General features: G+C 40.3%; 1 protein-coding gene across 22 annotated transcripts in view; it reads right to left on the reverse strand.

The window, feature by feature from the left end:
- MAPK10 (mitogen-activated protein kinase 10) overlaps nucleotides 1–24,469 on the reverse strand; it is a 266,180-nt gene extending 241,711 nt beyond the window's left edge. For 8 of the 22 annotated variants that reach the window (XR_012158459.2, XR_012158458.2, XR_012158454.2 and 5 more), the window contains exon 1: nucleotides 23,926–24,092. Coding sequence is in view for 10 of the 22 variants with exons in the window: in XM_073340580.2 (XP_073196681.1) it covers nucleotides 23,926–23,988 (63 nt within the window). In the remaining 12 variants the exon portion in view is untranslated. The other 14 variants (XM_073340595.2, XM_073340593.2, XM_073340589.2 and 11 more) reach the window with 12 other exon arrangements.
- Nucleotides 24,470–26,003: the final 1,534 nt, after the last annotated feature.

Below are 26,003 nucleotides of genomic sequence, written 5' to 3' on the forward strand. Positions count from 1 at the left end.
CTGGGTACCCGTCTCACTCTGTCAATCTGTTTCCTCACTTCCCCAGGTGGATATTATAGTTTTAAGAATGCTTGATAACGATCTTGTAGGTGTTTGTCTCTGTCTGAGGGATTGGAGCAAATTCGGTTCTACCTTAGGGCTTGGCTGTAGACAATGGATCGTGTGATGTGTCCTGGATGGAAGCTGGAGGCATGTAGGTAAGTATAGTGGTCAGTAAGTTTCCGGTACAGGGTGGTATTTATGTGACCATCACTTATTTGCATTGTAGTGTCCAGGAAGCGGCTCTCTTGTGTGGACTTGTTCAGGCTGAGGTTGATGGTGAGATGGAAATTGTTGAAATCTATGTGGAATTTTTCAAGGGCCTCCTTCCTGTGGGTCCATATGATGAAGATGTCATCAATGAGCGCAAGTAGAGAAGGGCTGCTAGGGGATGAGAGCTGAGGAAGCGTTGTTCTAAGTCACACATAAAGATGTTGGCATACTGTGGGGCCATGCGGGTACCCATAGCAGTGCCGCTGACTTGAAGGTATAAGTTGTCCCCAAATCTGAAATGGTTGTAGGTGAGGACAAAGTCACAAAGCTCAGCCACCAGGTGTGTCGTGGCTTCATCAGGAATACTGTTCTTGACAGTTTGTAGTCCATCCTCATGTGGAATATTGGCATAAAGAGCTTCTACATCCGTTGTGGCCAGGATGGTGTTTTTAGGAAGATCACCAAACTTAGTATTCAATTGCTTAACAGTGTGATGAAAACTTCGATTAATTGTGATTAATTTTTTTAATCGTGTTTCATTTTTTTCAGTTAATCGTGTGAGTTAACTGCGATTGACAGCCCTAAAAAACAACAACACTTCCTGTGGGCTTTGTTCTTACATCTTTACTCAACATTAAGCTGTATTTTATTTTGTAAGTGTTGCACTGATGAATAATTGGACTATTTGCAAAGTATGGTCCAGTGTCAACATTATTAAGGATGACCAAACCAAGCCCTTTACGACAGCTAGATAAAAAGCAAAAATAAAACAAACCTGCCTGATCTGGGACTTAGTGTATGACTGTGTCACTAACTTTGCCTTTTTGCTAATGCAATGCACATGTTCTGTTTGTGATGGAAAGTTGCTGGCTTTCACTTTTTGCCAAAGTGACTTGATAAAGTATGCGAGTTGCTGATCAATGAGCATGGCATATTGACTTTTGCATTAGCGACTTTCATACACACTACATAAATACTGTGATGACATTTGTAAAAATATCAGCAAGCAATACCAAGGGAGAGCTTAGCTTTGAAATTGCTATTAGTTTGCAGATACAAGAAAATGCTCACTCCCCTCCCCCCCCCACCCCCCACTAAGATTTGGGCCTTTAACATTCCAGGTGGCTTTCACTTCCCTGTGTCACTATTTATGGTGGCTTGCTTTCTTTTTTTATTCCTCATTGTATGATTTAGGTTTTTTCTCCTAGGGAAGGATTCCTTTCCTGCTGTGGAATGTTTTTCACAGAGGCAGCTTTAATTACTTACTCCATATATCCTGCTGCAGTGCAGGTTGGAACATATTTCTTAAGGTAGTCGGCTATGTAAGTTTCCTGTGCATGTAAACAGAAAGTCAGAGGGTTGGGCTTCAACTTTATTTATTTATTTTAAGGTGCTTGTGATTTGTATCCCTTTGCTTAAATGCCAGAAAGGCAAATGCCTCCCTCAGCTAACATGCAGCTATTTTTGACTGTCTTCTTTTACCTCTGTATGTCCTCATGGACACATGAAGCCTGAAGCACAGGAAAGTGTAACATACGTGGGGTCTTCAGAGGAATGTAAGGCCCAATCCTGCAAGGTGCTGAGCATCCCCAGCTCCCACTAGCTCTAGTGAGAATTGAGGACATTCTGTATCTCTGAGGATTAGGTCGTTAGAGCACTGCCTGGAAAGAGAATGTAAAAGACCTGACAGTGGGTCTGAAAAACAGCAAGCCTGAGCATAAAGGCTTTGTTCTGAGGAAAATAAGTCTTCCTCCTGCAAAGCATTCAGCACCTTCAATACCTAAGATGTTGTGGCCACTCAGCAGCTCAGGATCTAGCCCAATGTGGTGCTAAATCACAGCTGGGGTGAGGGAAGAAATCCTCAACCTCAATATGTGCCTCAGGAGCTTCTAACCCAGGCAGTTCCTGAAGGGTATGTGGAGGAAGTAGCAGATGCAGCCTAACGTCCCTCCAATATAAGAGCATGGATTTTTTTTTTTTTGCTTACACACCCATAAGCCATGTCCCCAGTGTACCCTCTTTCCTTATCTCCCTATTACAATGCAGAGAGCAACCCTGGAGACCTCCCCCATGGCACAAAGTGGACTGCACATTACATTTGGCTGTCCACCCTGCTTGTGCAGCGAAACACCATAGCTCTAGTGTATCTGGCATTATATAGGCATACAGCCCATTCAGAATGTGACACTATAATCAGGGAGTCAGGGAAGTAGGAGATATCAAATAAAACAAGGTATTCCAAATAAACTGAAGTACACAAACATACACAAACAGTGCAACTTTTCATTCCATTAAACATGAAAAAAAATTATAAAAAAAGGAACAGCGTACTTTAAAATGGGCTTCTAGTACTTCTACAAAATAATCTACTTCTGAGGAGGTTACAGACATCACAATGAAGGAATTAAGCAAAAACAGGCAAATATCCTGAGGTAACAAATGTGCCAGAAGACATATCTCAACAAATCCTGATGTTTCCTAAATCTACTGTAAATAGGCTTACAGAACATAAATTCTGCCACTTATACAACATACATAAATGCAAATAAAACAAACTCATCTTCAAACAATGGAAAAATCCCCCCACCCCATCCTTTCAAAGCTTCTCTGAAGAGACAAATCACCATAAAAACTGCTTAAATGAGGCCCTGGCTTATAAATCCTTCTAAAATAGGATAACTATCAGAGGCCAAAACAATGACTCTTTTAAAATCACATCTGCAGCAGAGTGCCTGTCCCACTTGCTATCCAAAATTCCCTTCATTTTGAGATGGCACTATGGCTCCCAGGGGCAGGGGAAGTTGCACCAAAGGAAACACTTCACACTTAGAACAAAACAAAAATAAAAAACAAAAACCCAACACCACCTTCTCCTGATCTATAGGAACAGATGCATAAATAGATGTTCCCCAGTACAAACCAACAATAAACATCTGCAAACAGGATTCCAGTGTAGCTGAGGGACAGATTCATTCTCTACAGTGTTTCAGTAGAACTAGAACCTGTGCTAGATTTCAAAGGCTAAAAACGATGGCTTAAAAAGAAAAAAAGATGTCTGGATCCATTATGGGAAAAGAGCACTGGATGCAAAATTTTCTCATGCCTTCTGGGATTCCCACAAACTATCACATTAACAGCGGCCTGGCCAAGAGGGGCGAGGGAGAAGGTACACCGTTTTTCTGAGGTGGGGAACTAGCCAAAGTCCGGGGGGGAACACCCACACCCTCTGTAAGGTCCATTTATCCTGTGCTCACAGAAGCCTCCTTGTACTTTTGAGGAGCCCACAAAGGGGTTGTGCAGTACTGCTAAGGGACCCTGCAACCAGTGAGCCTTAAGTCCTTTTTTTATTTTCCTGCAAGATACCATTTTACACTGCCATGTTCCAAGTGAGGTGCCAGTGGGTCACCTCTGTGTATCATTGAAGCTGTAGCACTGACAGCTGTTCTGAAATGGAGGAAGCACATAGGCAGCCTCCCCATTCTACTCCCTCCTCCTACCCTTTTGTTCCCTAAGCAATAGCGTATCACAGCACAGTCCCTGTGACATTTCAGTGTAAGTTAATTCAGCTTCTTTCTGCAGAGAGCTCCTCCTCACTTTCCCTCTTTCTACTCATGTTCTCCTTACGCTAATTCTCTTCAGTTATGGATGATTTCTCCAGAAATCAAAGATTTAGCTGATTTAGAATTAACTGAACAGGTTTGCTTCATTGTTTACTTTTTTACCTTCAGTCTCCAGGCTTGATTCAACCTGCATATTGAATGGCAGTTTTAAATACTGATAAATTCTGCCTGCTCAGTAGGTAGACTTTTCCAAGGTCTCATGCTCCAGTGTTCCTCCTGCTAAACAACCTCAATAGCAAGGGCTTAATACTATATTAGCAAAAATTGTATTTTCTCTTATGTGAGCACCCTTTAAAAACACTGCGCCTCCTTTGCCCCAGGCACTATTGCACAGACAGTAGAGGGTTCCTCTAACTCAGGGTTGTATCAGACCTGGCAACAAGACATATCAAGACGCAAGTATTTATTTCAAAAATATGGGGTCAACTATATGGAGGTCTCTTGCTGAAACTGGTACTATCAGTGGCATGATACTACCTAAAGAATGAAGACAACCTGATCACAGCCCAGGACAAATAAACATGGTCTTTGCCACAGTCCCTCCTCTTTGCTCTTCACTTTCTCCTCTCCTCTTGTTTAACATTATAGGTTGCTCTTCTTCCTCTGCCCTCTAACCCTTTTTCTTCTCTTCTCCAACACCTTCCTTCTTTGCTCCCTTCATCTATCTCCACTGCTGCCCTATGAAAATGTTCTCCTTCAAATCAAGTGCCAGGGGAATGTGCTTTGGGGAGGAAGGATGGTCTTGTGGATAAGGCACTGGAGAGGTCTGATTTCAATTCTTGGCTCTGCCACAGACTTCCTGTGCAACCTTAAGGAAATTCCTTAATTTCTGTGGCTCAGTTCCACATTTGCAAGGCGAGGATATTCATCTTTCCTTACTTGACACAGATAGAAGGATAAATGCATAAATATCTTGGAGGTGCTCAGGGATTGTATTGATGGAGTGCTGGCCATTTAAGCAGATAGAGCATCTCAGTGTCAGTTGAGAAGGATATCAGAAATTTGTTTCCTCTCCTCACTTTCTACTCACTGACATCACTTCCCACTGCATCAGCTATATGAACAGAATACACCTGCTCACACTGATAAACTATAGGTCCAGCCATTCCTCTCTTATAGAAAACTCTGCAGGTGGGGAAGCCTCAGCTAGAAAGCCCTCAAGGTTCTCCTCAGAGTTTCATAAATAAGGTAGGGAGCAGGTTACGGCCTCATGGAGAAGAGAGAGCTGAGTTCTGGATACCTCCTGTATTCTAAGATCTACAAGGAAAGCAGAGGGACAATCATATGGATGCAAGAACACTTCACACTAATGGAAGGATATCCTCACATATTCACTGTACTACAGTCTCCTGAGAAAGCCTGGGGCTACTAGCTGTCTCTTCTGTCCCCAACAGCCCTCCTTGAGGGCCAACAAGCATGAAGGGAGAATTAGTACAGCTGCTAGCAGCGTTAACTTACACTTTTCTACAGTCACAAGGGAAGCACATGCAGAAGGCAGCTGCTGCCAAGCTTCTGCTTCTCCCTGAACCACCTCCTCTTTCCCAGAGAGTTCTGACCAAGCGGAGTCAACATGAAGGAGCTTCTCTAGTGTTCCAAGGAAAAAGGGAGCATTCACCAGAGCTTCAGCTCCTCCCCTTCCAAACTCAGACCTTTTCTAACTCCACTTTTAACCCCTTCCACATCTTTATGGCACATGCCTTTATTTCCGTTCAATTATATTAATTTAAGACTGAGTGGGAAAATTGTCAATCGATTGCTGAAAGAGAGAGACAGTCTTACACAGGATAGTTGGCACGTGTGCTATTGAAAAAGGTCATTATTAGGTGACACCTTATCCAAACAACAAGGCTCAGAGCGGTAAAAGAACTATACAGTAAATTCCCACAGAGAGACGGGTAACTTAACCTTATTTTTTTCTCTTTCTTTTGAAATACTTTAAACATTTGAAAGTGTAAATGAGGCAATGAACAGCTATTTCTTGTGTGTGCTCATTACACATTGCAAAGCTCATGTGCCCCCACCTCCAGTAATCATCAATAGCAGGAATTGTAAGGATGTGGATTTAATAGAGGAGGAGAAGTACGAGTTTTGAAGTTACCTGGATTACTATGGCAAATTACATTAAATTGTACTTCTTCATCAACAGAGTTATTTGTGAGGTATTTTAAGTTATATCAAGGGTGCATAGAGCGGATATACAGATTCCTTTTTCTAGCATTTCTAGGAATCTCAGTGAATATATCCCATACACATGAGAACAAATACACTTATTCAGTTTATTTATTTCAAATCTGATATACTGTGAGAAACCTGAATGTGCAATAAAAAACATGGCTTTTTTTTTTTAAACTTAGCAAGCAAGCAAGACAATCCAATGAAAATAAACAAACAATCTTAATGCTCCATTATGGTAGAAAATTAAGCCACGCAATTTAACAGAATATCAAATAATGCAAAATACTGCACATGTGCAAAGAGGCCTAATTCTGTGGCTCTGAGGAAACCATTTTGAATTCCCTGAACTTAGTGTCTGAGATCTCAGTCAGAACATTGCAACAAGATACATTAGTTATATCATTTTGTTTTACACTGAATAATAATATTTATTTAATGTAATATACAGAAGTCACCATTACAATACTGATATTTGCCATTCAAAAGCAATTAAGTACAGGAACCACAAATACCGGTAATACTGAGGCAACACTAACCACTTTCCAATGGCAAATATCATCACTTCATGGCAGTCTCTACTCTTTTACTAAATGGGCAGTTTCACTTTGGGCTGCACCCAAACAATAGAATGTGTTCACATCATATATTACAATGAAAATATTTAATTTTTATATATGAGTTTACCATTAACTCATTCAATTATAAAAGACCTAATTATTAAAACTGAGTTTTGACAACTTATTGCACTTCTGATCTAAATGATCCTTTTTATTGCAAAAATTCTTTTTAATGTAAATGGAAAGAAATCGTTAACATAATGCCTATCATTGATGATAGGATAACAACTTGAGTGTGTTTACATCATTACTTATTATTCATGTATGATAATAGAGGGGAGAAAATTATATTACTGCACCTGCAGGAAGTCTAGCAAGAGGTACTATTCACTGCGAATGTAAATGCAATTGCCATTTTATATGTGGTAGTAATATATTAATTACACCTATTGTAAACATTATGAGATTTAGGTGTGGTCAATAGCATAAAACTCTCCATATTCCAATAAGACTAACATTATTCATGTAATGTTTCCATATTAATCCAACATAATAGTGCAATAAAATAATGCTATTTTTTAAGATTAATTCTACTTTCCTCTTCGTACATTTAGAACACAGAATGCCACTCAGTCAGTTCGTTATCTTCCTGTGTGCTAGTCCATTGAAGCAATGGTTCTCAACCTTTTCCATTCCACAACTCTATGTTACAACACAAAGAAGGTTCAGGGTTCCCCTCTATGAAGAAAGGAAGGGATGCCATGTCCCCTGTACCTATTTCCAACCCCCAGGTTGAGAATCCAGGCATTAGAGTAATAATACTGCTTCAAATTTTGAAAGTGGATAACCAAGTGGAAACCATTAGAGTGTTAAATGCAGATGCATCACATATCAAAAGGAGATAAATTAAGATAATTCTCCAGAATTAAGATAATTCTACAGTCCCCTTCATTTTTTCCTTTTTCTCTTCCCTTTCCACCCATCTACTCAGTGAACAAAATTAAATACCAATCTTTACTTTGGATGCCTGCATTTGAAGCCTTATTTTGCAAGAACATCCTGGGGAACTTTGATGGACTATACTATGCAATAATTTTAGAGATAATGTTCCTGGGTGAGAAGCATAGAGGAAAGTGAAGGTAGCTTCACCTTCACCATAGCATTTGCAACAGCTCATACAGTGGAACTATTCCAGGTGGTAGGAAGATTTGTTAATCGGTGCTGAGGTTTTTCTCACTCTGGGAATTTTCAGGTTATTTTGTTGATAAAATTGCTTGGATCTGGATTAATTTTACAGTCACCTTTGTGTACACACCCTGTGCCACACTGGGCAGCAAGGAACCAATCGTGAGGGTCTCACCCAACATATTTTGGAAAGGAGGATGCCTCGTGATAATTCAAAAGCTGAATGCTACTGCTTTCTTACAATTTCCACTTGGCATAACTTTGGGCATACATTTTAAAGTAAATAACCATTTGACATTTTCAAGGGCAGATTCAAAAAGCAATTCATCATTTGAGGGTGAAACTAAAAATTAATTTCGAGAGGAAGGGAATGGAAAAGGGAGAGATGAGATGGGACACAGATGGTATCCTAGGGAAGAAAAATAGCCTTGTTAAGGCACGGGACTGCAAGACAGAAAATTTGGTTCCCATGTCTAGCACTTCCTCCATGAAGAAAGACCATTTAAAATCAATCTGCTCACATACTTGTTTTATACTTACCGGTAATGAAAGGGTTACGTGTAAAACACTTTGAGAGTTTCTATTAGAAAGTATCAGATAAATACAAAGTATTATTACTGCTTTATTATAAAGATTTCAGTGTCACTTGTGCTGGGATATTTGATTTTTCTATTTTGTAATCTCCTTGCAAATCTTGGGAGTTTAGCATAAATATTATACAATTTTATATATGCTTGTGAAGTTTTGGAATACACTCTTAAGGAGTTTAGTAGTATCTTCACTCTTATAGTTAAAGACTTTTAAAAAAAAATAATGTAATGGGATAGATCCTCAGCTGGAGCAGTCAACGTATCTTAATTGAAGACAATCAAGCCGTTCCAATTTACGACAGCTCAGAATCTGGCCCAGCGTGTGAATTCTACTCAACTTTTAACAATATATAGTGATCCTAATAGTTCCAAAGCAATTAATGGAATAGCCATCTTACAGGCAGAATCATTTGTCATATTCATAAATGTAGCAGTTACAGAATCGCACTTGATACATGAAGTGAGCTGTAGCTCACGAAAGCTTATGCTCAGATAAATTGGTTAGTCTTTAAGGTGCCACAAGTACTCCTTTTCTTTTTACTTGATACATATGCATTCTAGAATCTGAGAGACTGATTCAGATGCTAACTTGTGTAATGGTTTAGACCAAAAAACAATTCTCTTATTCCTGATTTTACTATTTTCCCTTAGTTACTGAAGGCTGGGAGCAACAGATTAAGGGCTCAATGTTGTTTTGCCACTGATCTCAATAACAGCATGATGAGGCCCTTAAGATGAGGTGCTGTGAAGGCAGCCACAGTGCGAATGTCATTGGCATGTACAGTACGTAGCAAGAACAGAATCAGGAGACAGACTTCTCTCTTCCAAAAGATAGTTGGTGGCGGGGGGAGGGAATAAAAAGTCAGTAAGCCCGCTATGCCTGCTCTTTTCCTTTTTTCTTTTCATTTTTTTGGGGGGGGGGGAGGGGAAGAGGAGCAGGCAAAGATTACAAAACAAAATAGAGGGTAGCAGTGCCCTAAGAGCTTTCAAAGGAACAGTGGAAGAACTGCTATGTTTCTGGCAGCAGTCAAACTGTCAGTCATCTGGGTATCTTCAGGTTATTTATTAAGTGTTCTTTCCTCTGAGAGAGCGAGAGAGAGAGGAGGGGCTGAGTAAGTGGCACATGAAGGGCTTGGCAGCATGTGAATCATAGAACTGGGCACAAAGAGTTTCAATATCAGCAGCAAGTTCTTTTTAGTACAAAATATCACGGACAAGTGCCTGTTTGGAGGTTATTATTCCATTTTTGCGGTTTGGTTTGAGCTTTTTGAAAGCTTCCTTAACTTTCAAGGCATTCACACCAACCATGATTGTAACATGGGGTCCAGGCCAGGACTTTGGAAAGCCAGAAAACAGAAACTGCCACAGAGAAAATTTCCCAGATCAGACTGGGAAATGACTGTGGAGTTTGATAAGGAACATGTGGCTACTCCTGTAGGGTATGCCTGAAGAGCTTACCCGATGTTACTCAATTTTTATTGTTATTTTCACACGATCAAGTGTTTTTTTCTTACAATTTCAGAAGTCATCTGATTATATGAGAAGCTTTTTTTTTAAGCCAAAAGTTTGAGCCCTCATACTTACAGAAAAAAAGCTAGAAGACATGATCCAAGAGTATCCTAAAGGCCCAGAAACCAAAAGGCAAATAAACACAATTTTAAAAAAGAAATCTCATGCTTTTTAAGCCAATCTCATGGGGGAGAGGGGCGGTTTAAGCCTTGACCCCATCATTTTTGTTTTAATACTTGGGATTGACAATACGGTTTTACAATTGACAAGAGGCCTTCGCTACAGATAATGTTGAAGGCCAGAAAGAATATTTTACCAGGGTCACTGCAACATGTGGCACGTTGAATGTAGTAACATTCAGGGAAAACTATGGGAAAAGCAAGAAGAATCCCAGAAACTTAGTAACTAAACATACCACAAAAGTGATATATATTGGCTTTGACAGCACATATATGGATTCTTGAGCATCTGCACAAGACATTAAAACAGTAATATTAAATTGAAATTAAGGGCCAGATCCTCAGCTGGTATAAACCACCAATATTCCACAGAACTCAATGGAATATGTTAATTTACATCAGCTGAGGCTCTGACCTTACATTTTAGAAGCATGGTGTGCTCATTTGTTTGCATAGGACGGCAGGAGTGACATGAATTCATAGTCACTAAAGAAACTTTTGAGATCTATTCTATTCCCCAAGAGTAAGAAAGGCCAAAGCCAAGTGAATACATCTATGTCTATATTGTTCTCAGGTACACAAAAGGAAAATCCGTGCACTGCGCTACAGGTTTGCTAGATTAAGAAGAATTCACTGCATTTAAATTTTTCTTATCAATGGCTATATAGGTTATTGCCACTACGATAGCCACAAAAGCTCGTGGCCATATTTGTAGGGTATGAAAGCTATTTCTCTTAATACAATTTGGTAAAGCATAACCAAGTTAATTTTAAATACAATTGTAAATCAAGCATTCATAATGCCATAAAAATATCTATCCATGAACTGATGACTGAAATCTGACCTGAAATTAATGCAGATATTATAATTTGCAATTAAACTGTGGAGCTCTATTTCAGGAAAAGCTCAGAGACGAATTTGTTTACTAGTTCCAGCAACAGCAGCAGAACTAAATGTGTGTGTAATTTTTCTTTTTTGTTGCTTGAGCTTTCTATGTTTGGGGATTAAGTATATTTAGATTACCCCAAAATATAAAGCCAAACAGTGGCTTACTTCTCTGCAGTAAGTCGTATGTAAATTATTGGGGAAGGGATTGAAAATAAAGCTAGGAGTCAGTAAAAGTGTTCTGTTTAACCTACATTAGAACATTTTGCTTAGGACAGTAAATGATCTTGAAGGGTAAAATTCTCCTACCAATTACTATTTCTTTTTAGAGACTCTTACATGTTCAATTACATTTTCAGGAACCTATTTGCATTTTTTTTTATCTCAAGAAAGGGGGATAGTTATAAGTATGGCTAGTAAATCAACTTCAATGCAACTTGAGCAACAGGGATCGGGAAATTCAGAAATACAGGATTATGGATTATTGTGTCTACTGGCTTTGATGGTCAAAGGAGTAAGAAGGTGCCTTACACACCCTTACTCACTTGCAAGGACTACTCATATTGTGAGTAGCAGCACAGAGAAAAATTAATTCCCATGAGGGCGTTACTTCCCCCACCCCCATTAAAGTGGGTTGGTTGGGTGTGGGAAGGGAGAGTGATGAGAGACTTGCTTCCACAGACATGCCCCCACCCTGCTCCAACCAGCACACCAATGGGAGTAGCTGTGCCAGGTACAGGGCTAGCACTGATTACATTCCTCCTGGAGCAAGGGGGAACCAGGTCATGATTGTCAGAGTCACAATCTGATTCGAGTTCTGCTCTTGACCCAATGCACTGCCTATCAGGATGCCACTAGCTTCCATTAAATTTTCATGCAGGCTACAATCTTGCAACCTAATCCATGCAGGTGGAATCTGATTGCAGGACTAATGGCAGAGTTTGGATCATAGGCTACCCTTGATCTTGACATTGCAATAAATGAGAATTCTGCACATGAAGAAAGTAGAATCTGTCCCTTCATTTCCAAGCCACTGTGAAAGCCTGCAATATAGTTACTGAAAGAGAATATGGAAGTTTGGAAAACCATCACCACAATAAAAACAAAAATCTCAACAAGAGTGTCTCAGAAAGCAAAGCTGCAGCTGTTCAAATTTAGTTCACTCTAGAATATATATATAAGTATTCCTCCTCAAACTAAGGTCTCCCATTTATTAATACAGCTGAGACTAATCTATTAATTTCAATTGGAGCATTGGGTAGCCTAAGGATGAACGATTGAGCCATTAACTATTTATATTCACCCCTTCGTTTGCCCATCTGTACTGGCTAAATAAGGTGATGCCCAAGAGCAGTACTAAAGAGTCCCTATAATAGATAGTGATGTTTTGGATGGAACGACTGTCAACACGAAACCATTTACATGTTTGCTTGGTAAAAACAACAATGCAAAGCCATGGGACTCAACAGCTACACAGGTGGCATTCTACTGGGGCCTATAGGCATTACCCTGTGCTTGGGATACAGTCAGAGGTGAAAGTCAGTCAGTATGGGCCAGTATGCCATGCCGGACCAGACCAGCTTCCCCAGGCTGGCAATTTAAAGGTCCCGAGTCTCCCTGCAGCAGCCAGAGCCCCGGGCCCTTTACATCGCCTCCTGAGCCGCACTGCTGCTACCCTGGCAGGCAGCAGGGCTCTGGTGGTGATTTAAAAGGCCAGGAGCTACCAGCTGCTGCTACCGCAGCAGAGCCCCAGACCCTTTAGATCTCCGCCCGAGCCCTGGGGTAGCAGCGGCAGCCGGGGAGCCCCTGGGACTCCATTGGCAATTTAAAGGGCCCGGAGCTCCGCTGCGGTAGCAGCGGCCGGAGCCCCGGGCCCTTTAAATTGCCCCTGAGCCCTGGGGCTCCCAGCTGCCTCTGCAACTGGTAGCTCCAGGGGTGATTTAAAGGGCCAGCAGCTCCCAGCCGTGGAACCTTTAAATCTTGATTTAAAGGGCCCGCGTGTTAAAGGCCCCGCCTCTTCTGGTTGAGGCCACGCCCCCTGCTCAGGACTCCAGTGTACCAAGTCCTTTAAGTTACTTTCACCCCTGGATATCTCAACAGGAGCTCAGGAAGGCTTTGTTCCCGAAGCCACCATAATGCCTCAGAAGGATAATGGCTCAAAGACCTCCCTGTCCCTCCCTCCTCCTTTGCAGAGCCTGTTGCTAACAGGAACATTAGCCCTATGGAAGAGTCAAAGTACTCCCTCTCAGTCAGTAAGACATTCTTGCACATACCTACCTCCCTCTCTCCCTCCCTGGCACCCTCATGCAGGGACTAGGCACAATCTGGCCCTCAATGTACCAGGTGAAATTACAAACAAGCCAAAATGAAATTCCAGAGATATGCTGATAGATACATTCTCCTTCTTTTTCAGGGGTAACTTTAACTCAGATTTCCAAAGAGAAAGCTCACAGAAATGGCTGGTTTGATACTTTCCACCCAGTGTAATAATCAACAGGGCCTAAGTAATTACTCTCTGTTTGACTGACAGTTCTGCAATGCCCATAAATTGGAGATAGATTGTACGGGAGTGGAGAGAGATTTGGGTTTTGCTTCCCTCTTTGAATACTGCTCAGGTCATTTAATTGCATCTGAGTCTAAGCAGGTACTGCTGCCCTGGGGCGGGAAGAAGATAAAATGAGGCCCAGCCAGGGCCACCTCCCCACAAACCTAGAACTATTCAGGGGTGACTGCTACTTGGGGCACTAGTCATTCAATCACATTGAGCTCATTGATTTCAATGGGAGGCATGGGCATCCTGAACTATTGACAACAAGGCACATCAGACCTTGGAATACACCATTGCCCTACAATTTGACGTAACCTAAGAACTGTCAAAGGCCAGTGTACAGTACGCAACACCAGCACACAACCTAATGTAACTTCACCTTCATTTTATGCTGGTTTTAATCCTCAGTTGCAAAAACAGAATAAGAGGAAACATCTGCCAGTTGTGACCTGCAGAAATTTCAGATCCGATGGAATTACTATGGCCATATGGGGAGTTTAAGTATTGCTGCCATCTTTAGAAACGAATGGAGACTTGACTCACTCTACTGTTCATCAACTGCCTTCAGATGACTCATTCGCACATTTGATTTTGGAAGTAAGGTGGTAACTGGTTTTATCTACCTATTTTGAGTCTTTTTGGGACCTTAAAATTGGGGGAAATTCTACCATTGTGTACTGTGTACGTTTTATATAGCTTTGATTGACTACAATGGGTGTCATGTGGCCCTGGAATTTCACCAATATCCCCCAAAAAGGCCACAAGTTAGCTCACTAGAAAGCATATCCCTTCTTTGTCATTTACACACCTTTGGGGTGTATTTTACACTTGTTTCACATGAAGAATGAGCACAAGATATGACCAAATACCTACATTTCCTACTAGACCACAGCTTCCAATTGGTCTGTACAACTAGCACCTGTAAGAGGCTGATTATTAAAATAAGGGCAAAAACTGAGCTTAAAAAAATAAAAATCTTTGCTTTTCTGAATTTTATTTCCTTTTTCTCTTATCAGATTGCTCTCCTGTTGTAATGGCATACTCTGCAATCCCCATTATAATCAGCATTACAGGCATGTGAATCTCTGTGCACTCATGTTCAACGAGCAAATAAGAAAAAACGTCACGGCCTAGTCACTGTTTTTTAGTCTGTTGTGGATTTCTGAAAGGACATTTTTACCATTTTTTTCTGCTTTTGACGTTGGAGAATGTCAACATTTTCATCATGGGCAATAAATCCATCCAGAAAGTTCATTTAATGGAAAATGTTGCATTGCTTGCTTCTAGAACAATGTAAGTTGTGAGGTAAACGTAAATATATCCAAATCCTGTTCAGAAAAAAAGACTGGACAATGATTTTACTCTATACTCAACTTTTCTAAAAAAAAAAAAAAAATCATTTTAAAATGTCAGTAGACAATCACCACCAGTATAATCACAATCCTTCCTACAGCCCGTTTAGAAACATTAACCAATATTTATATATGCAACCTAAGTCACTAATTACTTGAATCAAAGAGTTCAGATACAACATTTATTTGGATTAAAATCTCAGGCGCCAAATCATTTTCACAAACCACACACACTACCTCTCCCTCTCTCTCTCTCTGTCACTACCCTTTTGATTTATTTTGATCAGATTAGGCAAGAATAGTTTGATCACTGTCTAGAAAACATTGCCATTTAACTCACAAGGAAAAAGGCCAAAGTTCTGATTGAGACAGAAGAAATCAATGTTGCAGAGCCAACTTGAGGTACTTTAAAGGGGCCCGACTTTCAGAAAGAGCTGAGCACTCCTCTTCTGAATATTAGGTCCCTTTTAGCCTGCCTCATATTGTCAACCAAAAATCACTACTCACTTTTGGAAATTTTGGAATTTTTGGAAATGTTATCCCTCTCCTCAGTTTAAAAATCATAAAGCTGAGACACAGAGAGGTTATGTGATCTACTCAAAGCCAGAGAGCCTGTAACAACCAACAGTTCTAAGCTCAAACAACTAGACCAAGTTTCTCTAATAATGGTAGCAATATTGGGGTAAGATTGCATTTATCACAAATGAGACACTATATTGGACTCTAACACAGCCATCATTTTATGGTCCCCACATCCTCCTGGAAATATTTAAAATCCACCTAATATTCTCAAGTGCTGCATTTTTCAGTTGGACAACAGATGTGTAAAAATCACATATCGCCAAACTACACAGTTGATGTGGAGATTATACATTACATATTGTGTGTGTGTTTATTTATACATATTATTCACGTGCAGCACTGAAAACTCAAGTTATCTAAACTAGCTACACATTTATCTTCTGCTCCAGATTTTCCCTCTAGAACAGGCAATACAATATGTCCTAGTGTTTTGTGATAATTCTACCAACTTTTGATCTATCTATGCTGCTTTCGGGAGTTCTGTGATCAAAAGTGAGGAAAAACAAAAGGCATCCTTTTCTGGTGGGCAGGAGAAGATCAGTGGTTCCCCATTTTGAGCTGGGGGTTTTTGCCAGACCCTTACACATACCAATGATGTCCGTATTCTAGGTGACTATGCATGGAGTTGATTGTATCCCTGTGAACGGAACATGCTTTTCTCTGTGGAATGCTATACGTTATCATTCATGTTAAAAAAAATTATTGGTAGGATTTACAACGTAGTGACTCAATGCCACTAAGGAAGCAGTGAAATGTCATCTGATAAATGACAGATCTTTCTTCTCAAACTGGGAAACCTCGTATGACTTCATATCGTATACCAGCTTTTTGCTACCGTTGAAAAAGAACAAGCAAATGCAGACAGATTTTGCCGCTACTAGGCATCTCACTACACCTCAATTCTGCAAACTTTGCTCACCTTAGAGTAGTACTCTTGAGTGTGATTACACGGAACTTGCATGAACTCAATGAGAAAACGCACATTAGTAGGTATTAACGTGGGTAAAAGTTGCACAATCAGGGTCTAAACTTTAAAATCATGCTCTTCTACATGTAAGTATCCAGAATGTTTTTACCGCTCTCAGCTATGACTCCAGAATGCTGATATCTGAGCTCTGGTAACACGTACAAAGTTTTGAGCTACTCCATATTTATATTGGTGGCTACATCTTCACTGCAAGACCGACCCATGTCAACAATTCTCAGTGCCCAGGTCAGCTGACTTTGGCAGCTCACACTACACAGCTAAAAACAGCAACGTAGATATTCAGGCTCAGGCTGGAGCCCAGGTTATGAAACCCACCCCCCACCTCCCCGCCAAATTTCAGAGCCCAGGCTTCAGTCTGAGCCCCAACGTCATCATGACTATTTTTAGTCCCATACGCTCACGAGGCTTGTGCATCTGAGTCATTTGACCTGGGTTCTGAGATTCGCTGCTACGGGTCTTTTTTACAGTGTAGATATACCCAGGGAAACCAAGATCAGTATATGGCTTACTGTGTTGAACGTTTATAAGGATACCAATGAAAAAGAAAGAGCCACTGATAGAATTAAGGGTTTTATACTGTTACGAAATATTGTAAGACACTGAGCTTAAGATTCGTGAAGGATAAGAAACCCTTTGAGGATCTTTTTTAAGGTGAATTGAAAAATACTATTTCTTTTGTTTTTTACAGTGCAAATATTTTTAATCAAAAATAAATATAAAATGAGCACTGTACACTTTGTATTCTGTGTTGTAATTGAAATCAATATATTTGAAAATGTAGACAACATCCAATAATATTTAAATAAATGTATTTTATTATTGTTTAACAGCGCGGATTAATCACAATTATTTTTTAATCATGCAATTGATTGCGATTAATTTTTTTAATCACTTGACAGCCCTAATTTAAACATATCACTGCTCCATCTCAAAATAAAATAAGAAAACTCCCAAACTTCTGATGAGAGTTTTTTGCAATTCTCCATGAACAAGCCAGTAAAAAATGTCTTCCGATTAGAGCGTGCATGCACTGATTTGTTGCAAACTGTATCTTATCTGGATGCTACAACCTTTAGAGATGTGATATGCCTTCATTACAAAATCGAAACCATGCAGACTTTTTCTGGTTTTCAATTCAAACTTGATGTTCAGCCAGATCCATCAAGAGTGTGGTAAAATTCACACATCTTCTGAGTGAATCTGGGCTTTTTTCTTAGCAAACTTGGATGAAAACCACACGACTCTGTGATTTTAACCTATACAGCAGCTTCACCTGAATTTCTCCTTTCTTTTTGTGTTTATTTAAAGCTGAAAGCAAAACCCATAGTTTGTGACCCATATGGATGTAAGCCAAAGAAAGTTTAGTCCAAGAGAAAGCCTACAAACTCAACCAGCTGAACTTTGCATAGTTCTAACTACCCGTTCATAGTTTAAGAGCTCTTTTTTGGATTGGAGGAATTCAGACTAGTATGCAATGTAAACTGGCTCCCTACTAAACGAAGATGAAGACTGATGTGCTTATTAACATGGACACAGAATGGCCTGCTCATGATGAAGATCACAAATCATAGAATATCAGGATGGGAAGGGACCTCAGGAGGTCATCTAGTCCAACCCCCTGCTCAAAGCAGGACCAATCCCCAATTTTTGCCCCAAATCCCTAAATGGCCCCCTCAAGGATTGAGCTCACAACCCTGGGTTTAGCAGGCCAATGCTCAAACCACTGAGCTATCCCTCCCCCCAAAACTTGCCTGCAACCCACAAACTTGGAAACCAACACCACTCATTCTTCCCCTAACCCCACCCTTCCTGACCAGAAGTACAGCCCCACATTCTATTCAAGAACCTTGCTCTCATTAAATATCCATGCATCGGCAACATCAGTATCCCAACTGCCACACTTCTGACCTGATTTGTAATACCCACCCAGCACACAGTTTCCCTATTTGAAAAACCCCTTTGGGTAAGCAGATTACAATACTATGCTAAAGACCACTGGGCAGTTTTTCTTCTCTCACCCTTTCCACTCCCCAAGCAGAAACAAATTGCCTCAACTGTTTGCTATTTCAGGCCCAGCCCATATTCCTTTGCAGCAGCTCTCACCAACAATACTGAGGTCATCCTATCACACTGTGAATTTTATTATTACTATATTAAACAAGTTAGCATAACGCACTGGCTGGCATGTGTTTGTGTACCCCTTTATGCTTCATCTATAGAAGATAAGAGTCTGTTACAGCTCCTAGCTACAGAATCTGGCTTTTTAGCTCAAGCTGAGAAGACACAGGTCCTCTCTTCTTGAGTGGAGCTTACGTGATTCCCCAGGCACAGAGTGGGACCTGGATCACACACACACAGACCATTGGCTTCCACCAAATCACAGAGGATGTGAAGATTTTGCATCTTGCAGAGCTGGTATGGTCCTCAAGAAAACCACAGGAGATGTAACAACACACAGATCAGACAAGTCATCTTGGAGATGTTGCAGGCTGTACTTGTAGCTGTTGTCAAAGCTGCTAGGATGCAGTTCACAAACCTTTCTGGTATGGTCGGCTGGGGGTTAGCTTTGCCAAGTAGCAAACATATTTATGGTAAAAAAATATAGTTCTGATGTTTTTATAAACACTGGCTCATTTTCAAAAGAAATGTGGTTACTCATAAAATTAAAACATTCACAGGAAATAAAAATCTGGTTTGTGATCATTTTGGGCATCTCACAATTAAGTAGGTTTTCCCCTCCTGCCATATAATTAAAATAAAGCCCAATGGATCAATTTAAAGAGAGACACACCATCAAGATCAAAATGATATATTCAGAAAACTTCCTTTCCTGTATTACTAATGACACTTAGGAGGATTAGTAAAACTACAAGAACTTTTAAAATCTTATTTGCCTTTCACCATTCATGCTGCTTATTTATTTTCTGCACTTCACTCAGCTCAGATGGTCAGTTTTACTGTCACTTTCACTTTCTTTTCCTAGTGGTACCAAACAAAAATATCTAAATCCTGCTGCAGCAAACCAAGGAAAATAGGATTTATGTCCAAAAAATCCCACTAAGCACTCCTCATACGAGATATATTTAGTCACCGCAGAGTAAAAAAAGATACATAAGGTAAAAATGATAAACAATGGCATACGCATGTCCATAACAATACATGGTTTTTATGTTACTATTGTACTGCCTTCACACCACCTCCAAAACTATATTGCCATTACATTCCAGTGCGGCGGTAATAAAGGTTTTAAAAGACAGACTTATAAGGCAGCTGTGTACTCCTATTGACTAAAAATGACCAAAAAGACAGCATTTAAAATGACAGCTTTAACAGCCTACATGTTGGTATTAAGTAGTTTTCAAAAGAGTGTGTTGTATTTTTAAAGAATCCATTGCAACTCACCACAGCTTGTGCTATGTCTCATCTATAGGAAATGATTGAGAGGGGTCAACTTCATGCCTGAATTCCCATAGCTGAATCTGGCCTGCTGCTGGTACCAATTTCTAATGCTAGCCCTAAACACAGAAAAAAAAAAACGAAGAGAAAGAAATATTGTATTTTACCTTTTAAACATGAGTTTTTAAATTGACCCCCATGCACAAAAAATGAAGACTAAAACATAATAGGAAGGAAAATCCTCATTAAATTAAAATTCCAACATTAACCCACCGTTTTGTGTGTATGATATAAGATTCTTTTATAAGATAATCACCATAGTGAGGGGATTTCTAAGCAAACAAAATAGGTTGCGCGTGTATTTGTCACATGATATGGAAGGCTGCTCCAGTCCAATATCAATGAACCCATTAAGGCTTAGGCAAAGTTTTCTAACCATTCATTCAAAATACACACTGCAAGCAGCTCAAAAGAAGATTGTACTGTGACAGCATAATAAGAATAGCACATTAAGAATCCTTATGAGAAGAGGTTACTCCTTAATCACAGGGGGCAAGCTTTTTACATCATCTTAAGGTATAGGGCCAAACTTTACACTGACTCACATCCTATGCAATCCTACTGTAGTTAATGCTTCATTCAGTATTTGGCTCCTTAGGGTGAGATCCTGGCCTCTTTTGAAACCAGTGATGAATTTTCCATTGACTTCAAGGGGGCCAGGATTTCACCCTTGGGGCTTTTGTTTTTACCATTTGGTTATATGCCAAAAGCCAAAGTCTGTGTTCTAGTGTATCCATTTTGAACCCTGAAAGTGGGGCAAAGCAGCCCCAAAGGCAACATGTCCAGCCATGTCAGAATCATGCCAGTGCAGCCGTTCCTAACCTATCCCACCTCCTGGCATGGTCAGGGGGACTGTCAGGGCACTCAGAAGCCAGTAGCCTTTGCGGGAGCTATGCCGAGCACTCCATAGTAGGAGCTGAGAAGCTGGCCAACCCCACCCTCTTTTTTAATATACCATTGTGCAAAGGAAAGAGAAAAGCATCAGAACCTACTGAACATATCTGATTAATTTTTTCTGCTCCTATTACTTAAAAAAAACCCTAAAGGGATTGTTCTTAAAGCTTGCTAACAATAATAATGGTGACGCTCTTGAGCTAAGACTTTTGTATCTCAAGTAACCGACCCAAGTAAAATTTTATTGCCATCCGATAAACTTTTGAAACTAGAAGATTCGGTACCATTAAAATTACACATTTCCTCTCTCCTTCACAGTATTGCCTTTCATTTGTACTTCAATAATCAGTGTCTCAGTGCAGAGCACAAGAATACGACCCTAACATCTAATATTCCACAGTAATGAAGGTGAAGTTGTATTTTGCTTTCAGTTACTAATAAACAAGGTTTCTACATTACAGTAGACTATGTTACTCTAAAAGATTCTTTTTCCCCTAAGTCTCTGTCCCCAAGGTGGGGGTACTATAGTAAGAGGGGCGGGGGGGACAGCAGCTTGCAGCAGATACATCATAGTTTTGGATTAGTGCCAAATCTACCCACCATATGTGGGAGGAAGTATTTTTCTTGCAGGGTAGCATGGAGCTTCAGAGAACCTGTAGCAAGGGAAGCAGAGAATGGATAGAAGCAGGAAACCAATTTGCATTTGTTTGTTATTCTGGTTCAGCGAAATCTTTTTTTCCTTCCTGTCTGTTACCTCAATGAAGAAATAAAGCAGCACGAAGGACAGCAAAGCAATGATTAGATTTTTTTAATGTCATCATTTCTACTAGGGCTACTATGAACTAAAAATGTGACCTGGATAATCCAAGGTTTAAGTGATTTGGAGCGCTCTCCACTCTGAACAGCACATCAAAGCTTTGCTTTGAATTTAGTTCTCATCAGAATGATGTTTATAGTTTTTGCTATTCAGGAACCATCTAAAGAATGGTGTTCTTTTGCACTGCATTGTAGTTTACATTTACGTTTTAAAGCAAGGACTTTTTTCTTAATTCTGTATTTTCCAATAATTGGATTTTTTTTAAATAGCATATGTGTATGCGTAATAAAGGAGTCTGTTTTATTGAGGCCTGCTTTTGCTCCCACTGAGGTTAAGGAGAGTTTTGCAACACAGTGCAAAGCAGGACTGAGCTCTATCATATTCCAAAAGGATAACACAAAGGGAAATTCGGTAGATCTCTCGTTGTAATATCAAATCTATCTTTCAAAAAATCAACACTTGAACAATATCATGCCTTGGAATTATTGACCAGTACTATGAAATCATTAAATAATGGCTGCAGACATGCCAGAGACTGACAGCAAACAACACATTCACCCCTGCTGGGATCTGCTCATAAACCGACCCTTCCAGCACATAACACACTTCTCTCAACAACAAGAGAAATGTTCTCTAATATCAAGCATGCAAGCAGAGTCAGCTGAAGGCAGCTAATATTTCATGTTAAGTGCTTTTTGCCCTTATCCACTTTAGAAATGTTTCTGGAATCATGAAGCTCCTCAGTAACACCATACTAAAACAACAGGACCCTAACAAATTATCCTGCTGCTGTTTCAGAGCATGTGTATAACATTGCATGTATGTGAATATGAGAGAGTGGGAGAGAAAATATACAGTTTAATGGCTTTCTGAGGTCCAACTATGTCTGTGATTCACATTTGTGTTCCCAATGGAGAAAAATCAATTGCCCCATCGAACAAAAACAGGTATTTTTATGCCACTTTGGGGGTCTAGAAAAAGTACCCAGCAGGCAGAAGGAAAACCAGGGAAAAAAGGGCACTTTACTCGAGCATATACTATGCAGTCACCAATACTGACATGTTTTGAGTTAGGGTCAGAGCATCACGGTGTTTATACATCTCCTTATGTCCTGGTAATCTGAATCAAATGTGTTTGCATGTGGCGGAACATAACCCAAACAATTCCAGTATAATGTACATGCATGCTCTCACTCCTCCACCCCCTGTTTTTTAAAAAAAAATTAGCCATGCATGACAAAATATCTATGTCCAGCAGCCAGCTCATTTCAGAGAGGATCCTTGATTTGACAATGCATACTATGTTATTTAATATTTCCCCATGAAAACGCTCCCTCTGTGTCTTCATTTCCCTTGGTAAAATCTGTATTTATATTTTGGCTTGGGGTTCATCTTTCACCAGGTCTCTTGCAAAAGTCACACTGAACAAATCACAGAAGGGGAAGGATGCACTGAGGATATGGTGAGGCTATGCAGTAAAAAGGAGCCCATGTAAACAAGCTAACAATCACTTAAGGTACAAGCCCATTCAGATTCTCCGGGGGAACAGGTTTGCTTATTAGGCATGGCTGTGGCATTTCACTCTCCAAGGGAAATGCATATTATTTTGTAATAAGCCCCCCTTTGCAAAAGAAAAAAGCAAAATAGTTAATTCTGTTGCAATAACTGTGCTGCCAGAGCTGCGTGAGGATTTTTCTGTAAAGCTACATTGATTTCACTGCAGTCGAAAAAATTGTTGGATTCTCTTCTGTACCATACCACTGGGCAATTATTTTGCACATAATTTTCCTAAGGGCTTCTGGTGTCTCTATAAAATACAGCAGTTTTTGTTTAATTACATCTGGAAGTCATGCAACGGAGTAAAGCCTACCTTAAGAGACCACTTCCTTCAAGACATCCCTCCATCTGCCTACAATTTCCATCAACTACCACACACATCCCAACACCACAATTTTTCTGACACACTCATTCTTCCCCCCAGACCATCTTTTTTCTTAAATTTAACCCCTATGCAAAAGGCCAGTTCTTTAAGCTTCCAGATCACAAAAGGTGTTTAGTAACAGCAATTCCTTTTTAAAAATGACTATACAGTTATTATTTTATATAGCTCTAGACCCATACACACCCAAACAAAATGTTTACGTTGCTGAATTAAAAGCCAAGAGTTATCTCCCAAAGAAAGCCCCAGCAGTTTCAGAGGTAAGGAGGCTGAGTACAGCCCTACTGTTTACATGCACCAGCTGTTAAATCACTATCACCCCATCCATGCTGTGCCTCTGCACGGCTCCTAAAACCACCGGTCACCTAAACAGCCCGAAGAGAAATGTTCATACACACCCAAAAACAGGAAAATGATGGTCCTCCGGCCACAAACTCTGTAACACTGCTGCCTTCTTGCATCGGTTAGCAGTTTACTTCGTTAACCTGGCTCTCTCTCTCTCTTTTTTTTTAAATCAACAATCAATATTCATCACCCCACCCTGCAAAGGCAGGTTAGTCGTAGAATATTAGTATCAACCACCTACCATTCCGTGCCTGCGAACTATGCTCCCGGTACAGCAACCCTTCCCTCAAACTGCAACCTTACGTGGTATTTTTAACCACATTCCAAACTGAGGAGGAAGAGATGGAGTATTAAAAAAATAATAATAATTAAAATGATGGGCAGGTGACTTCAAGGCAAACCAATTTTTTAAAAAAGTGTACTAAATAAAATCCCTGGGGAAAAAAATAAAGCAGAGGGGGGAAAAGGGAGGGAAAACATATGATAATAATGAAATAAAAGGGGAAGAAAGAGTGGCTTGCTGAATCACCCTCTTTCACTGCCTGGAAACCATTGTGCAGCGTGATGCTGGCTGTACCATTGTGGAACCTACCAGAGGAGACAGGCAGAGGGCTTGGGGAATGGGGCTGCTATGGCAACTGAAAGGAGCACACGTGACGTCAAAGCTCAGAGGTCTCGAGGGTGGGGGGAGAGAAAAAAGTCAGTCTAATGTGCTGCTACAGCTACTGTATCTCCCTGTGAATCAGGGGCTAGAGCAGACTGCAAAGGGAGGCTGAATAGCCTTCTGTAGCCGTTGCCAGCACCAGCAGCGCTGGCATCTGCAACATCAGGGAGCTAGCCTGTATAAAGAGTAGGTAACAACAGAAAGGATTCACTTCACGCAGCTCTGACCTCTTGTTTGCACTGGCTGCTGCGCACACAGGGATCTATGCAGGGAACCCAAAAACACACCTTTTGTGATCCACTCCAGCTTTGTGCTCAAATAGCTAAACTACAACAAACAGCAGGGAGTTACTCCCTTCCCTATACCATCCCTTATATAAAGAAGCATAGGCAAGTAGTGCATCTATGAGGATAGAGCCTTTAGGGCAGGACCATGGCTTTGTTCTTTGTTACCAGTATGCTGTGCCTTTTAGCTGGATACTCAGGATGCCACCGTTGTGTACCTTGCAGCTCAAGATAGCCAGTTGGTTGGTAGATAGATACTAGTGTAGTTTGACTTGACAGACTGTTCAGATTTCTGGAGTCTTCCAATTTAGGGGTTATGCAACTAGCACTGTCAAAATAGTTGCCATTTGAGGCACATTTGCTTTACATGTCTCAGCAGTTGCTCTGCCCTTTTGCTGTTCAACAGCAAGGGGAAAGATGGTCTTTGGTTAATGCACTGAACCAGACCTCAGGAGGCCTGGGTTCAACTCCTGGTCCTGCCACAGCCTTCCTATGTGACATTGGGCAAGTCATTTAACCCCTCTGTGCCTTAAGTTCCCATTTTCTAAAATGAGAATAGCGTTAACTCTCCCTCCCTTTGTCTGCTTAGATTCTAGTCTCTTAAGGACAAGAAGTATCTGTTTGTGAGTTTGTATAGTGCCTACCACAATTGGACTCTGATCTCAGTTGGAGCCTTTAGGCACTTCTGCAATACAAATAATAAAATATAAGATATACAAGCAATGTATTGAAATCCTTCATAGTATTTCATTTCCATTACAGAAAGAACTAAACTGCTGTCACAAAGAAATACAGGGTCAAATATAATGTGAATACTCCATACACCCTAATGGATTTGAGTAATTCTCTAGCCATCACTGCAATCTTCTCTTCTACTAGGGACTCTACTCAATACCAAATTATTTTAACTCAGACCAATATGTTAACTTTGAACTTTGCTATTATATCAGAGATACCCGGTTGCCAACCAAAACAACACCTCGAGTATGTCATGTTTTTGCTAATTATGAGTGTTTTTAAGTGAACCCTTAGCATTCATAGGGCATACACAGGAAAATCTGTGGCAAACCCAATGTGAGGATTGATGGGTGGTTCCTTTTTGTTTCAGTAACGTGATGGGATATTCCTTTGGATTACCCAAGAATCAGACATAAAGTTAGCTGCAGCTCATGTATGCCAACTG

This window comes from Lepidochelys kempii, chromosome 4, assembly GCF_965140285.1.
Source record: "Lepidochelys kempii isolate rLepKem1 chromosome 4, rLepKem1.hap1, whole genome shotgun sequence".
NCBI lineage: Eukaryota > Metazoa > Chordata > Testudines > Cheloniidae > Lepidochelys > Lepidochelys kempii.